A 14,137-nucleotide genomic window follows, 5' to 3' on the forward strand; every position below is an offset into this window, starting at 1 on the left:
ATGTCGCAGCTGCAGCAGCGTCGGACCCCTTAACCCACTGTGCCGGGCCAGGGATCAAACCTGTATCCTGGTGCTGATCCTGTTGTGCCACGTTGGGAACTCCTGCATTCGGATTCTTAACCCACTGGGCCAATGTTTTTTTTTCTTACAAAAACAAAAATAGCTTTTGCTGCTGGAATCATGGGTCTAATTCCAACCCATGTTGGTATTGTCACAAACACAAAGAGAAGCCTGGGAGACGGTGGTGCCTTATATTCCTTGTGGCATGGTAGGTGGAGCTGTATAAAAATGAAAGTCAAGACAGTGGCATTCTTGGAATTTTTTTAGCATTTAGTTGACTTAGGTGAAATTTTTGTTTATTTGGTTTCTTCCTTTTTTTTTTTTTAACTTACTGACTCATCAATGAACTATATAGTGAAATAGTTTTGCTCAGTTATGGTTAAAGGTGCCAAGGGATTTATTTATCTTGTGTCATTTACTCTCACAGCTGCCTGGTTTGGGGGAGTACTGTTGTAAATCCATTTTGCAGGTGAAGAACCTGAGGCTCAGAGAGGTTAAGTAATTTGCTCAAGGTCATGCCCAAAGTAAGTGGTGAAGTTAGAGGTCAGCTGCAGATCCGGGGCCGACCCCAGAGCCCACGCCCTTCACGGTTATACTGTGACAAACAGTTCATTTTAAGGTGTTCTCAGGATAGGGAGTACCTAGGCACCTGTGTGCTTGGAGGGGCACTGACAGGTGGAACAGGGTGGAATTTCTCACCTCTGGCTTTGGGCTAGTGCTCATAATGAAGGAGCAGAGCTGGGGGATAGGAATCAGCAGCAGGACGGTACCTCCCTTCCAGTCCTTTCCCCCATGTTCTAGCAGAGTCGGTTGAGAACTGTGGGAAGGGCAATTACATGCTGCCCTCTCAAGCTAATCGTGCTTGTCTTGCGGGCATGGGAGGCCGATGGAAAGCAGTGTGTTGAGTCATTCCTTCATCATCCAGGGCTGTGAGCAAAGCCAAGGTTCCCGGCAGGGTCGGACGTTGGGCAGGAGCTAAGCATCCATTTCCTTTCTCCTGTGCACTTCCCACCTCCGCTGCCCCTGCTCTCCCCCTCTCCAGGAAGCATACCCCCAAAACTGCCACTCTTCTGCCTTTTGTAGCTCAGTGACTCTTCATTGGGGTGGAGGGAGAGAATCATGCATAGTTTCAATATTGTAATAGTTTTCCATGTTGTAAAAGTTAGTTTTTTAAAAATCAGTTTTGATTACCATACTATCAAAAGTGAAACTTAAGAAAATTGCATCGACTGGTAGTGCCGGGCAGAACCGAGAAACTCAGGAGGGTCCCTGGCTGGCTGGAGTTGCTCTCACCAGAGCATGTGGTGTGTCTCCTTTCTTTGTGGCTAGTAGTCATCCCTGGTGATGGGAGGAGCATCTAGGAACCCCCCACCCCCCCAGCCAGGAAGAGGCACTTCCTACGAATGCAGATCTCTGCTGGTGCAGCACCATCCGACTTCCTGCAGAATGTCCCACCATCAAAGGTCCTCCAGCAGCTGCTCTCAGGGACACCATTGTTTATATTGTGTGGGATGCATAAGCACCCACTGGCAGTTGGCTGCGATACTTTGAGAACCTTAGAGTAATGTGACTGATCATAAATTAAGAGTGAATGTATTAAGGTGGTGCTGGGTATATATTGAGGGAGACAAGGTGATGACAGCTTAGGAGACTGCCTTTGTAAAAGCAAATCCAAACTCTGAGGATGGGCCAAGAGAAACTTTTAGTGAGGGAGGGATGACTGTGTTAACTAGCGTTTGTAGAGTGTTGTTTTTTTTTTTTTTTTTTTTTTTTTGGCTGCTCCCGTGGCATGTGAAAGTTCCCAGGCTAGTGGTCGAAGCCCAGAAAATGCTGCCTCCTTAACCCACTGTGCCACAAGGGAACTCCTGCAGAGTGCTCTATAATCAATACACAGTGCACACGATTGATTGCATTTAGTATCAAGGCTGCTCCAAGAGCTTGCAGGATTTGCCCAAAGTTAGGCAGGCTGTGTGTACTCTGGAGCTGGGGCTGGCTCTCACCTTGTATTTTCTCTGCCAAGCTGTGGCTGAGGACCCCATGATGCCTCTCATTGCTTGTGTAGAGGGAACCTTTTCTGTGTCACCCATTCCTGCTTTGGCGCACATTCGGGGGGCTTGTCGTACCCTAGTGGGAGCGGTCCTGAAGCAGATTGTTCTAGGCCCTGTCATCCTCCTCTCATTTATTCCTTCCCATAGGGATGGTTGATCCGATTTATTTATGACGGGTGCATTGGGGCAAACCCAGCACCATCACTCATATCTTCCAGCTGCAGGGTCACTGCATCAGAACACTGCCCAGCTTTGTGCCCGTGCCCTCTCACTTGCCTGCCCTCAGGAGAAGCTTGTCTTCCTCTGTGTCCCACCTTGCCATTGTGGCTAGGCCTGGGCGGGCCGGGTCAGTTCAGAATGGGGAGGAGGTTGAGCTTTGCCAGTCATGAAGACATCGGAGACTTTGGTCAGTACTTGGTCTCTTGAAGTCTATATTTTAATGGCTAGAACCAGGATGAGAGAAGGGAAGTGAGCATGCTCCCCCAGATTACAGCAGTCTGTAATACAGTCTGGATAGTTTTGCCAACATTTCAAACAAATGTTATTTATTTTTTTTAACAGCTTCAGGTGCAGCATGTGGAAGTTCCCAGGCTAGGGGTCAAATCAGAGCTACAGCTGCCCACCTACACCACAGCCACAGCAACGCAGGATCCTTAACGCACTGAGCAAGGCCAGGGATCGAATCCGCATCTTTATGGAGCCTAGTTGGGTTCGTTAACACTGAGCCACGAAGGGAACTCCACAAATAAACGTTATTTTAACTGTTATTTTAAAATGCCAGTTCTGTCTGGGAGAAGATGAAGGTGGTACGGGTTTTACAAGCGACTTGCTCTTAAAGAGTGCAGGTGGTAACAGTAACTGAACTGAAATTATTTACATATGAGCTGCAGTGTTAATTGTGATTCAGATTTGTAGCATTTTGTTTGTTTGTTTTTTGCTTTTTAGGGCCACATGCACCTTATGGAAGTTCCCAGGCTAGGGGTCCAATCAGAGCTGTAGCTGCTGGCCTATGCCACAGCCGTGGCAACACCGCATCCGAGGGGAATCTGCAGCCTACGCCACCATTTGGGGCAACACCAGATCCTTAACCTACTGAGTGGGGCCGGAGATCAAATCTGTGTCCTCATGGATCCTAGTCAGGTTCATTACGGCTGAGCCACAATGGGAACTCCTGCGGCATGTTTTTATATGGTGGTTCATTACCCTCACACCTGTTCATTACTGATTCCCTCAGATGCAAGGTAATGCCAACTCCCTCATCGTCCTTAACCGCCCTTGGAGCAGAACTTCTCTCTGTTCTTTAAGGGGAGAGGAGTGATCACTGGTGGCCCTGCCTGGTGACCTGACCAATAGCTGGTTGACTTTGGGCAAGACACTCTCTGAGCTTCATTTTTTCTCATCTGTAAAATAAAGTCGAACTCACTGTTCCTTGGGGTTTATTTCTCTCTCAAGATTCTGTGATCCCGTTTTAGGAATTCTTGGTAGCATGCCTTGTGTTAATGTGCTCGGTAAGTATCTTTGGAGTTTAGTTGGCGAGGCGTGCCCATGTAAACATTCACCCTTCTGGGATATGTACCTGGCAAAGAGAGGCAGATGGGATTGCGAAGAGGGAGCCTATTCTTGGCTATACTACTGGTTCATTTTAGACAGTTTCTTGCAGAATAACTGTTTTTATGATTTGCTTTTTTGGCTGGCTAAGTAAAGCCTTCTGACTGGAGTATAAATAAATAAGTATATAAATTATATGTATTTTAGCTCCTAGTGGGATATGGTTGTTGTCCAACCAGCAGATGCAAAATTTTTTTACATCTAGGCTGTGTAATATCCTTTTTCAAAAACAATGTGAGATCAATCTGGCATCTGAGAGAGTCAAGTAATCCTTTCCTTCCTGTTATACCCTTTTCTCACTTTTTCTTTCTTCTTTGGCCAGCTAGCTTGGAGCAGTAAGGAGCAGGGTGGAGGGTACCAATCCACTAGATGAGATTTAAAAACAACCTTTTTATTTGGAAAAGTTTCAAGCTGACAGAAAGCTCGCAAGTAGTCCCAAGAATATTCTTACACTCTTGACTCAGAGTCACCTATTGTTAACATTTTGCTGTGTTTGCTTTATTCTTTGCCTTTTCTCTGTGTGTTATGTGTATGTACATACCTATATACACTTTCACAGTATTTTCTGAACCATTGGAGACTAAGTGGCCTGCGTCATGGTCCGTTGCTCCTATACAGTATGTTGCCTAATAGGGGTATTCTCTTACATAACCACGGTGCAGTTGTCCGATTTAATTAATTTAACATTGATTCAGTACTTTTATCTGATCTACCATCCGTGTTCCAGTTTTGTCAGTTGGCCCAGTTATGTCCTTTATAGCATTTTCCCCTTGCTTCAGGATCTAGTTTTAGAATCAAGTGACAAGGTAGATACTTGTCATGACTCTAGTTTTCTTTAGATTTGTTGGAAATTTTTGAGACCCGTGCCCCTGTCCCTTCGTAGCTAATTGATGCCTCTTGTTTTTATAGATTGTCCAGTAGTACGTGGGTAGGTTTTCCCAACATAAAACACACTGTCCTCCTCTGTGTACAAGAAGTTTCCTCTAATTGCTCCCCAGGGGGACAGAATATGCTCCCTTGACTTTGTCACCACCACAGCGGGACCAGTTGGGCTTTCTGGCCCAGATGCCTGGCAGTGGTCCTGCTGTTACGCATGGTCCTCAGAGGTAAACAGATCCTTTTGTTCGTGGGAGAGACAGAGTCTTGACTGGGTACATTATGCAAACCCAAGAATTACTGGGAGGGACTGTTTTGCTCTTGATCAGCTTTATGGTAGTTTTAGACTGAAGCAGGAAAGTGCCTTGTATTGATTAGAGTTATGTGTGGATGGAGCCCAAGTATATGTTGTAATCAAATATTAAGTATCTGCATGATACCAAAGTTACGTCTGTAGTTATTCTCAAAGGGCAAATATGGTTCAGATTTAAGCCATAGGCAAGACAGCCAGGAGCCCTTCAGAGGCACATGTACAATTCAGTGGTTTGTTCCAGACATGTGTTTGCAGAGCTGTGGTAAGTGCATCTGCCCTGTCTTTGCTTTCCTGGAACATGGTGTGGCTCTGTTTTTTTCCTTCAGTAGACAGTATTGTTTTCCCAGCAACTTTTGTATGTAACTTTTAGGATTATTATTATTTTTAAAATCATTATTATTATTATTTGTTGGCTGTGCCTGTGGCGTTTGGAAATTCCCCAGCCAATGATCGAACCCATGTCAGAGCAGCGACCTGAGCCACAGCAGTGACAAAGCCAGGTCCTTAACCCACCAAGCCACCAGGGAACTCCAACTTTAAGGGTTAATTACTTCACTATGTATCTGTACTCTCAGTGTTCCCCCCCCCTTTTTTTTTCTTCTCTTTTTGTCTTTTTAGGGCTGCACCTGTGGCATATGGAGGTTCTCAAGCCAGGGGTCCAGTCGGAACTGTAGACAGTGGCCTACACCAGAGCCACAGCAACTTGGGACCTGAGCCGAGTCTGCAGTCCACACTACAGCTCATGGCAACACTGGATCCTTAACCCATTGAGCAAGGCCAGGGATCGAACCTGCATCCTCATGGATGCTAGCTGGTTTCACTAACTGCTGAGCCACGATGGGAACTCCTCCCCTCCGTCTTTGAGCAAGGCTTTCAACACCCCAGGGTTTTAGTGACTACACTTCTGAGCGTTATTAGCAATTTGCTGATTTCACCAATTTGCTTTTAGAGAAATAAAGTGAGATTTCTGCTTCGTCCTGATGTGTTTAGTGTGTTTTAGGATCTGCAAGTTGAGTCAAAAACAGCAGTGACAGGAAAGATGGGAAGAAGACTTGTTCTGAGTCCCCTTCTGATGGGGGCTTCCTTGGTGAGCTTTCTTGAGTTTGGAGCTGACTTTAGGAGGGGATGGAGAGGTGTCATGTTGGTTCCCATCGTGTATTATTCTCAGCTTGGCATTTCATCTCATACAGGCAGGCCCAAAGGCCAAAGAGATTCTTTCCCGCATCTGTTTTCTTTGCAGTGGTGAAGGGTGTAGGGAAGAATGTGAGTGTTCTTTTGAGAGTTTAGACATCCATGGTGATCCTGTTAGCTGCCAGAGTTTATAGGAGATGGAATTCCTTTGCTAAGGGCCGTCTGTTGTAACACACCAGGTATGTTTGGCATACTTTTTAACTTCGCTCAGCAGTTAGTATAGAATCGCTTTTCTCAGAAATCTTTATGTATAAGCAAATAGAGTAATAAAGCGATATTAGATGGGCCACAGGAATATCTACGTTGAGACTCTGGTGTGCTAGCCTCATGTTTTTCAGTTTGCTATCAAGTTAGCATGAACCTGAATACAGAAGGCACTTGTGATTCACCTCCTTGAAGGAGAGGCAACATGTGGCTCCTGGTGAAGGTGGTGGCAAGAAGCTTCTTTTTAAAAAAAAAAGTCATTTTTTTTTCCCCAGTACCAATTTTGTGAAAAGGTTATGCTTTAGAGGGGGTTGTTTTAGAGGCAATTAGGTGAAACATTACAGGTTTAATCAGGATTTGAGGAAACTGTCAGCTAGATGTCTTAAAAGACAAAGCAGCGTATTATCCATCTTCGGTCTCAGGGTTTTTAAGGTAAATTTTGAGCAGTCACTTGGTTTTTAAAACATACTCATGGAGTGCTTATGAGCAAAAGGTCCTTATGATCAGAGCTCTTAAAGGGGGAAATTTAGAGTCATATGTATCTTGAATTTGGAGGAATTACCAGTATTCCCAAGAAACTAAAACTGATACTAATTGTCTACTGCTTCCTTTTACTGTCTTGAATTTGGTCTGTGAAATATTCGAGTACCAGCCCATACTGGATGTAACAGGAAATACAAATATATTAGGCAGAGACAGAATCTCTTTCCAGACTGTTTATGTTCTGGTTATAGAGACCTAATATCTGTGAATTATTAGCAGTTACAGATAGGACTTCCAGCCCTTATTTTTATTCCTGGCATTATGTTTACCACATGCTTTACATAAATTATTTTATGTAACGCTCACAACAATTCCCTGTGTTAGATTCTCTTATTATTCACAGTTGTGCACGAGAGGGAAAGAGTGACAGATTAAATAATTAGGCTGAGGTTGAGGTGCATTCGGATTCGAACCCAAGGCTCCTGAGACCAGAGCCTATGCTCTTTAATTGCGCCTTTCTGAAATGAGCAGAGAACAGTGCCATGGGCAAAACTCTCTGATACCAATTATAAGACAGGACAAAAGATGAAAGCAAGGCGGGATCTGTACTCTAGACTTTGTAAGAAATTCCATGAAGGTTGACCTATGAATTGCAGACACGGAGTGAATGCAGGATGGGAATAGACATTTGTTATGAGACCAGGAGTATTCAGACTGGAATGCTGGCTTCCTGGGGTGAGTAATGGCAAATCAGGCGTGCTTTCCTTCTTCCTCCTCGTAAACTGCTCCGCATTCTTCAAAGCCCAATGTGTACTGTCACCTCTGTGAAGCTTTCCCTGTCTCCCTCAGACAGAGTTACTTCTGTTTGGGCTCCTAAAGCCATTTAGCCATGTGTCACTACAATAGGCTATAAACCATCATATTCTCCTTTGTAATTCATAGGTTCTGCCCTTCTCCCTCCGAGGCCATTTCCAGTTCTTTGAAGTCAAGGACCCTCTTGACTCATCTTTGTATCTCGGGGACGTAATGCAGCATCAGTTACTTAGTGAATACTGAGCTTATTTGTTTGTTGAATGGATAGCTGAGTTTCTCAGTTGGTTTGGATTTAGAGCTTCTTTTAGAGCTAGATTTAGAATAACTGGGGCAAAAAAAAAAATCTATATTTAGGAAAATTTATCTGGTAGTGAAGTACACATTGGATTGGAATTGGGAAAACTGACAGATAACAAGACAACCAAGTAAAAGAAGTTACAGTAATTAGGCAGGAGGTGATTAGGGCCTGGTAGTGAGGGAAAAGGTACACGTCAAGGAACTAGCCTTTGAAAGCTCCATTTGGCAGATTTTAACTCTTTCTGGAACAGAAAAGATATTTTAGATATATATGTAGCTCTCCAAGAGTGCATATATGCTGAGCCAAGTTTAATTCATCATCCTGCCTCAGGATTTTAATTTGCTATTGAGGTAAGCCTTGGGGAAACATAGACTTATGGGATTGTAATACTTTGTGTTGTCACCTTTGCAACTTTGAAGACAAATACGTGGTCATTCTTAGGAATCCAGAAGTCTCATGCCCAGACTTCACCTCGTAGGGCCCCAAACTGCTCTTAATAATTGTACTGATAGGGGAAAAACACAGTTTCTAAAATCAGAGTCTGCAAATACCAGCTTGAATATTAAAAATAAGTGTAATGTTTTTAAAATTGTGTATATACAATTACTGAAAAGTGCACAAAGAAATCATCCTTGCGTAGCTAACATTCAGATCAAGAAAATAAAATTTTACTAGCATCCCAGAAACCCTCCTCCCCAAGGATTAATAACTCCCATTCTGATTATAACACCATGGATTCGTTTTGCTTGTTTTTTTTATTTTGTTATTTTTTGTCTTTTGTCTTTTTTTTTCTTGTTGTTGTTGTTGTTGCTATTTCTTGGGCCGCTCCCTCGGCATATGGAGGTTCCCAGGCTAGGGGTTGAATCGGAGCTGGAGCCACCGGCCTACGCCAGAGCCACAGCAACGCGGGATCCGAGCCGCGTCTGCAACCTACACCACAGCTCGCGGCAACGCCGGATCGTTAACCCACTGAGCAAGGGCAGGGACCGAACCCGCAACCTCATGGTTCCTAGTCGGATTTGTTAACCACTGCGCCACGACGGGAACTCCCGTTTTGCTTGTTTTTAAAGACTAACATAAAATGAAAATGAAGGATGCGCTTTGACTCCTTTTATTCAAGGTTGTGATATTCACGCATGTTGTTGTGTGGAGTAATTTCATTCATTCTTGTTGTCTTATAATATCTTCCCGATGAGTAAACCATAACTTATTTATCCATTCCACTGGTGATGGCCATTTGGGTTCTTTTAACTTTTTGAATGTTAGAATAATGGTACTGTGAACATTTGTGTGCATTTTTCAGGGTATACATGTGCAAACGTCTGTTGGATAGATTGTCAAGGAGTAGAATTACCGGGACACAAAGTATGCATATGTTCATTTTCCAAAGTGGTTGTACCGGTTTGTACTCCCACCACCAGCAGTGCTTGCATGTCCTAGTTGCTCAGCATCCTCACCCATACGTGTTAATTTTAGCCGTTCTGGTAGAGTTACAGTTGTTTTTCTTTTTGTTTTTTAGAACCGCACCTGAGGCATGCGGAAGTTCCCAGACTAGGGGTCCAATCAGAGCTGCAGCCACCAGCCTACTCCATAGCCACAGTAACACGGGATCTGAGCCGCCTCTGCGACCTACACCACAGCTCACAGCAACGCCGGATCCTTAACCCACTGAGCGAGGCCAGGGATCGAACCTACATCCTCATGGATCCTAGTCGGGTTCGTTAGCTGCTGAGCCACAAAGGGAACTCCAACATTCTCTTGTTTTTTAATTTACATTTTTGTTGAGTGCTTTTTAAAAAAATTATTATTATTATTTTTTAATTTACATTGCTAATGAGGTTGGCCCCTTGTTTTATATATAGGCTTTTTGAATATCCTCTTTTATAACTCTTTGCCTATTGAAAACATTGAGTTGTTTATCTTTTCCTTATTGATTGGTGGAAGTTATTTTATACTCTGATGGGAGCTCTTTGTTACCTAAATTGGTGGTCTCTTTTCCCATTTCGAGGTTTTCTTTTACGCCTTTCATTGTGCCATCTGATGAATATTCTGATTTATCTTTTCCATTATGTTTAGTGTTTTCAAGAATTTTTTCGCTACCCCTGGGTCATGAGGATGTTCTGTATTCTCTTTAGAAGGTTTATTGTTTTACCTCTCACTTTTTTTTTTTTTTTTTTTTTTGGCCTTACCTGTGGCATGCACAAGTTCCTGGGCCAGGAATCGAACCTGTGCCACAGCTGTAAACAGAGCCACCGCAGTGGCAACGCTGGATCCCCATCCTGCTGAGGCAAGAGGGAACTCCTTAATTCTCATGTTTTGTATCTGCCATCTCACTGAAATTTTGTGTGTATGTGTGTGTGTCTGTGCCTCACATGGTTTTAAGTGGATCTTATCTTTCCTTAGTTCTGCAAGATCTGGGTCTTAAATCCCAAGTCCAAGATGAGAAGCAGTGAGACGTGTCTGAATCCTAAATGTTCTTCATAAATTAGTCAGTGCAGTGCTTGAATAACTTTTGGGAATTGAAACCTCTTCCTGCTACACCATGGCACTTGGTTTTTGGTTTTATGTCTTTGTTCTTTTATTACTTGAAAGTGTAGTCTGCGTGAAATATTACCACGTACTTACTTGCCACTAATTTCTTAACCCACTGTGGTCTGAGTTCTGACTTTACCACCTGCTTAAAACAGCTGGCACAGGATCCGGTGGCCTTCTTACCAAATGCAGGTACTTCTCCAGTATCCTTCAGCCCTTTGCAAGTTGAACATGTCTTCTGTGTCTTTATACCTCTCATCTGATTATACGACATTGGCAGAGTTTCACTCTCCTTTTCTTCTGAAACTTAACATTGTTTTGACTTGAAATCTGGTTGGAAAAGCCACTCTAGATTTGTTTGGGACATAGCCCTTAAGCCTAAGGGCATGGATCTCCAGTTTCAAAGTAGGCCCGGCCACTTTGTTATTTTGCTTTGGTCTGTTTTCATTTGGCATCCAAGACCAAATAAAAATGATAGAGCCATAACTGTGAATTAGATGACTCTTGGAGTTTACAGCAGCTTTACATGGAGCATTTCACTTGATCCTCTTAACACCCTGTGGGGTAGGTATTTATATTGCAGTTAAAGAAGTGATTGAAAATGAAAACAGCATATTGTTTGCTCTTGTGGAGAAACGTCTGGCGATGCCATTGGATTATTAGGTTTTGGAGTTTCCTTTGTCATAGAAGCATCATTTGGTGAGGACGTCATCCTGTGATTTTTGTGGATACTTTCGTCTTTCCACTTTGTGTGGGAATGTTAGCTTCTTGGGTTAGAGCAGGGAGGGTGCTGTTGGTAGGACTGGGAACGGAGGTAGAGTTGGATTCTCTGGGGAGTCAGAAATTTGCTTCAGTGGCCTTTGATGTGTGACTGGTAATTGTCACGTTCACAAACTTCTGCTTCAAGAATCTGAACAAAGGAGTTCCTGTCGTGGCTCAGCAGAAAGGAATCTGACTAGCCTCCATGAGGATGCAGGTTGGATCCTTGGCCTCGCTCAGTGGGTCGGGGAACCGGTATTGCTATGAGCTGTGGTGTAGGTTGCAGACGAGGTTCGGATCTGGCGTTACTGTGGCTGTGGTGTAGGCCGGCAGCCACAGCTCCGATTCAGCCCCCTAGCCTGGGAACTTCCATATGCCACAGGTGCGGCCCTAAAAAGACAAAAAAGAAAAAAAGAATCTGAACAAAATAAATCTTGGCAGTTGATTACCTGAATGTAATGAGCTCAGGTTTTTTCAGGATCTATTTAAAATGATTCACTACAAGACTAAGTTGTGGAGGAGTTTTCTTGTGGCACAGTGGGTTGAGGATCTGGTGTTGTCATTGTAGCAGATTGGGTTGCTTCTGTGGTGTGGGTTCGATCCCTGGCCCGGGAACTTCCTTTCTTTTTTTTGTTTCCTTTTTATGGCTGCACCTGCAGTGTGTGGAAGTTCCCAGGCTAAGGGTGGAATCAGAGCTGTAGCTGCGTGCCTACACCACAGTCATGGCAGCGCTGGATCTTTAGCCCGCTGAGCAAGGCCAGGGATGGAACCCACATCCTCATGGACACTATGTTGGGTTCTTTACCTAATTGAGCCACAATGGGAATGCCAGTGAGGCTCTTTTGATCAACACAGAAACTTAAAACAGGTTAAAAAGGATGGCAATGTTATTTTTGTCCCACATTTTAGTTATTTCTGCCTTTGAGAAAATTGTTTAGTTTATAACAAAACAGCTTCACTCACAACCCCAGGATATTTTTTAGTTAAACTGACATACTGGTTTGAAAAAGGAGCAGGAGGGCTAATATTTGATCATAGAATTCAGACAAGAAATTCCCTCACACTCACAAGTCCTGAAACTTGTGCAGTAATTCATCACTCCGCATGTCAGAGTTCAGCTGTCACCCTACAGCCGTGACCACGACTGCCGCATGGGAGGACAGCTGCCCCTGGCACTGCTTGAACGTGGCCCCTGTGTGCTGCAGTCTGTGCGTACGTGTGTGAGTTGATGTGGATGGGCCAGCCTGATTTAGCCTCTGTAATCGGTATCAGTCCTAAGAAGTGCTGCTGTCTCCACAGAGATGGCCCAGCGTCTCAGTCCCCTCGCAAGCCAGTCACCAAGTGGAGGCCCCTTGTAATATTACAGTTTAATACATGACACATTTGAGTGTAGACTTGTTTTAAAATGCAGTTTGTTCTGGTCAGCTCTCACACTGGGGGGGCGGGCAGTGGAGAGGATATGGTGAAGGTCGGTGGGAAGAAGGAAGTTAAGAGAGAATTCAGAAATCAGAACCGCTCCGGGCTCTTAATCATCTCTGGGTAGGTGAATGCCAGTGAGGATTCAGAAAGGGACTGGGAATGCTCACCTTTTTTGTAGACTGGTTCTGTGAGGGAGTGTTGACTCAAGTTCATTGCTGCACGCGATGCGCCCTCCTTTAGTGAGAGAAAAGGGTTTGGGGCGCCTTATGGAAGAGGGAGAGGATGAGCCTTGGGGGACCCAGGGGCCCTCTCCTCTCATTCTCCATCTGAGTGGTTCTGCTGAGAGTCTGGCTCTCTCTGGGTCTGTGGTTGGGAGGTGCTGTCTCATTTTGAGTCCTTGCTCTGCTCGGGTCTTAGCACCTTAATCTCTGTTGGCTGCTCAAGTGAGATTGTCAGTTGAGTGGATGTTTGGCTCCTGAAGTCCCCTCAAAACCCCCTAAGAGTCCATGCAGCAGTTTGACTACAGTTGCTCTGAATTAAAATATGGCGAATCTTTCAGACTTGGGGGGCAGATACATTGTTGATGGATAGTCTGTAAGACAGACACCCTAGCCTCTCTGATCTCTTCAGAGAGATGACTGCCTATTCAGTCATCAGGGCCGGGGCCTTTTACTTTGCTTTCAGTCTCTTTCCAGAATTGCATTTTGAATTATTTGCTCCCTTTTCCTTAGAATAAGTACTTGAAAATTGATGGCACAATAGCATGAATTGGTAGAGTATATGAAAAATTTGGGTTTCGAGCCAGCTGGGAAATTCCCTGAAGTTTTTCTGGCTTATATCATGTATTTGAAGAATGTCGGACCAAGATGTTTTGAGGAAGTAAATTACTATGGCTGTTGAATGTGACCTGGAAGGAACTGAGGAACAGTGGAACTGAAAGTACAGTTACTGATTATTTTTTTCAAATTCCTTTGGTAGGCCTCTGAAGAAGCCTCTCTCAGGGCATTGGAAAGTCTGATGACAGAGTTTTTCCACGACTGTACAACCAATGAGAGAAAACGCGAGATCGGTAAGTAAAGTGTGGAGTTGTTCAGAGTCATAACGAAAGGCCCCAGTGGGGAGCAAGGAGTTGGGAGCCTCGGCTGGTCAGGCCAGCATGTTTCCCCTTGCATTCTTGCTCTCTTGGCCCCTGTCCTGCTGGGCGGTGGCTGGTGAGGCCTACAGATCTGGCTGCAAGGGCTCTAGTCCCCTATAGAGAGCCCACTCTCTCTAATCCATAGCGATGGGTTTTCTTTCCTTTAGCCACATGTGGCTCTCTGCTTTGCTCTTGATTTCAGCAGTATTGAACTTTTATAAGAAGTCTATGACGTAGTTTAAAAAAACTCAACAACCCATAAAAGCATTTTTGGTGTGTGGAACTCCTACTTGGACCTCATCGAGTGCCCAGAGATCCTTTAATGGGCGTTACCTTTGGAGCCTTCTTGCTTTTTCCACCAGTACTATGGCTCTCATTTTGCAAGTTTGGCTAAATAA

At 44.3% G+C, this 14,137-nt stretch overlaps 1 protein-coding gene across 10 annotated transcripts in view; it reads left to right on the forward strand.

Annotated features, from left to right (window-relative positions):
- XPO6 (exportin 6) overlaps positions 1–14,137 on the forward strand; it is a 149,424-nt gene that overhangs the window by 63,132 nt on the left and 72,155 nt on the right. For all 10 annotated transcript variants that reach the window (XR_014840390.1, XM_085017020.1, XM_085017014.1 and 7 more), the window contains one exon: positions 13,583–13,673. Coding sequence is in view for 7 of the 10 variants with exons in the window: in XM_085017014.1 (XP_084873140.1) it covers positions 13,583–13,673 (91 nt within the window). In the remaining 3 variants the exon portion in view is untranslated. The remainder of the gene's footprint in view (positions 1–13,582; positions 13,674–14,137) is intronic.

This window comes from Sus scrofa, chromosome 3 (genome assembly GCF_054392235.1).
Source record: "Sus scrofa isolate SSC_HxYL_T2T_F1_AM1 chromosome 3, Sscrofa_HxYL_maternal_Yorkshire_Landrace_v2.0, whole genome shotgun sequence".
NCBI classification, from domain to species: Eukaryota; Metazoa; Chordata; class Mammalia; order Artiodactyla; family Suidae; genus Sus; species Sus scrofa.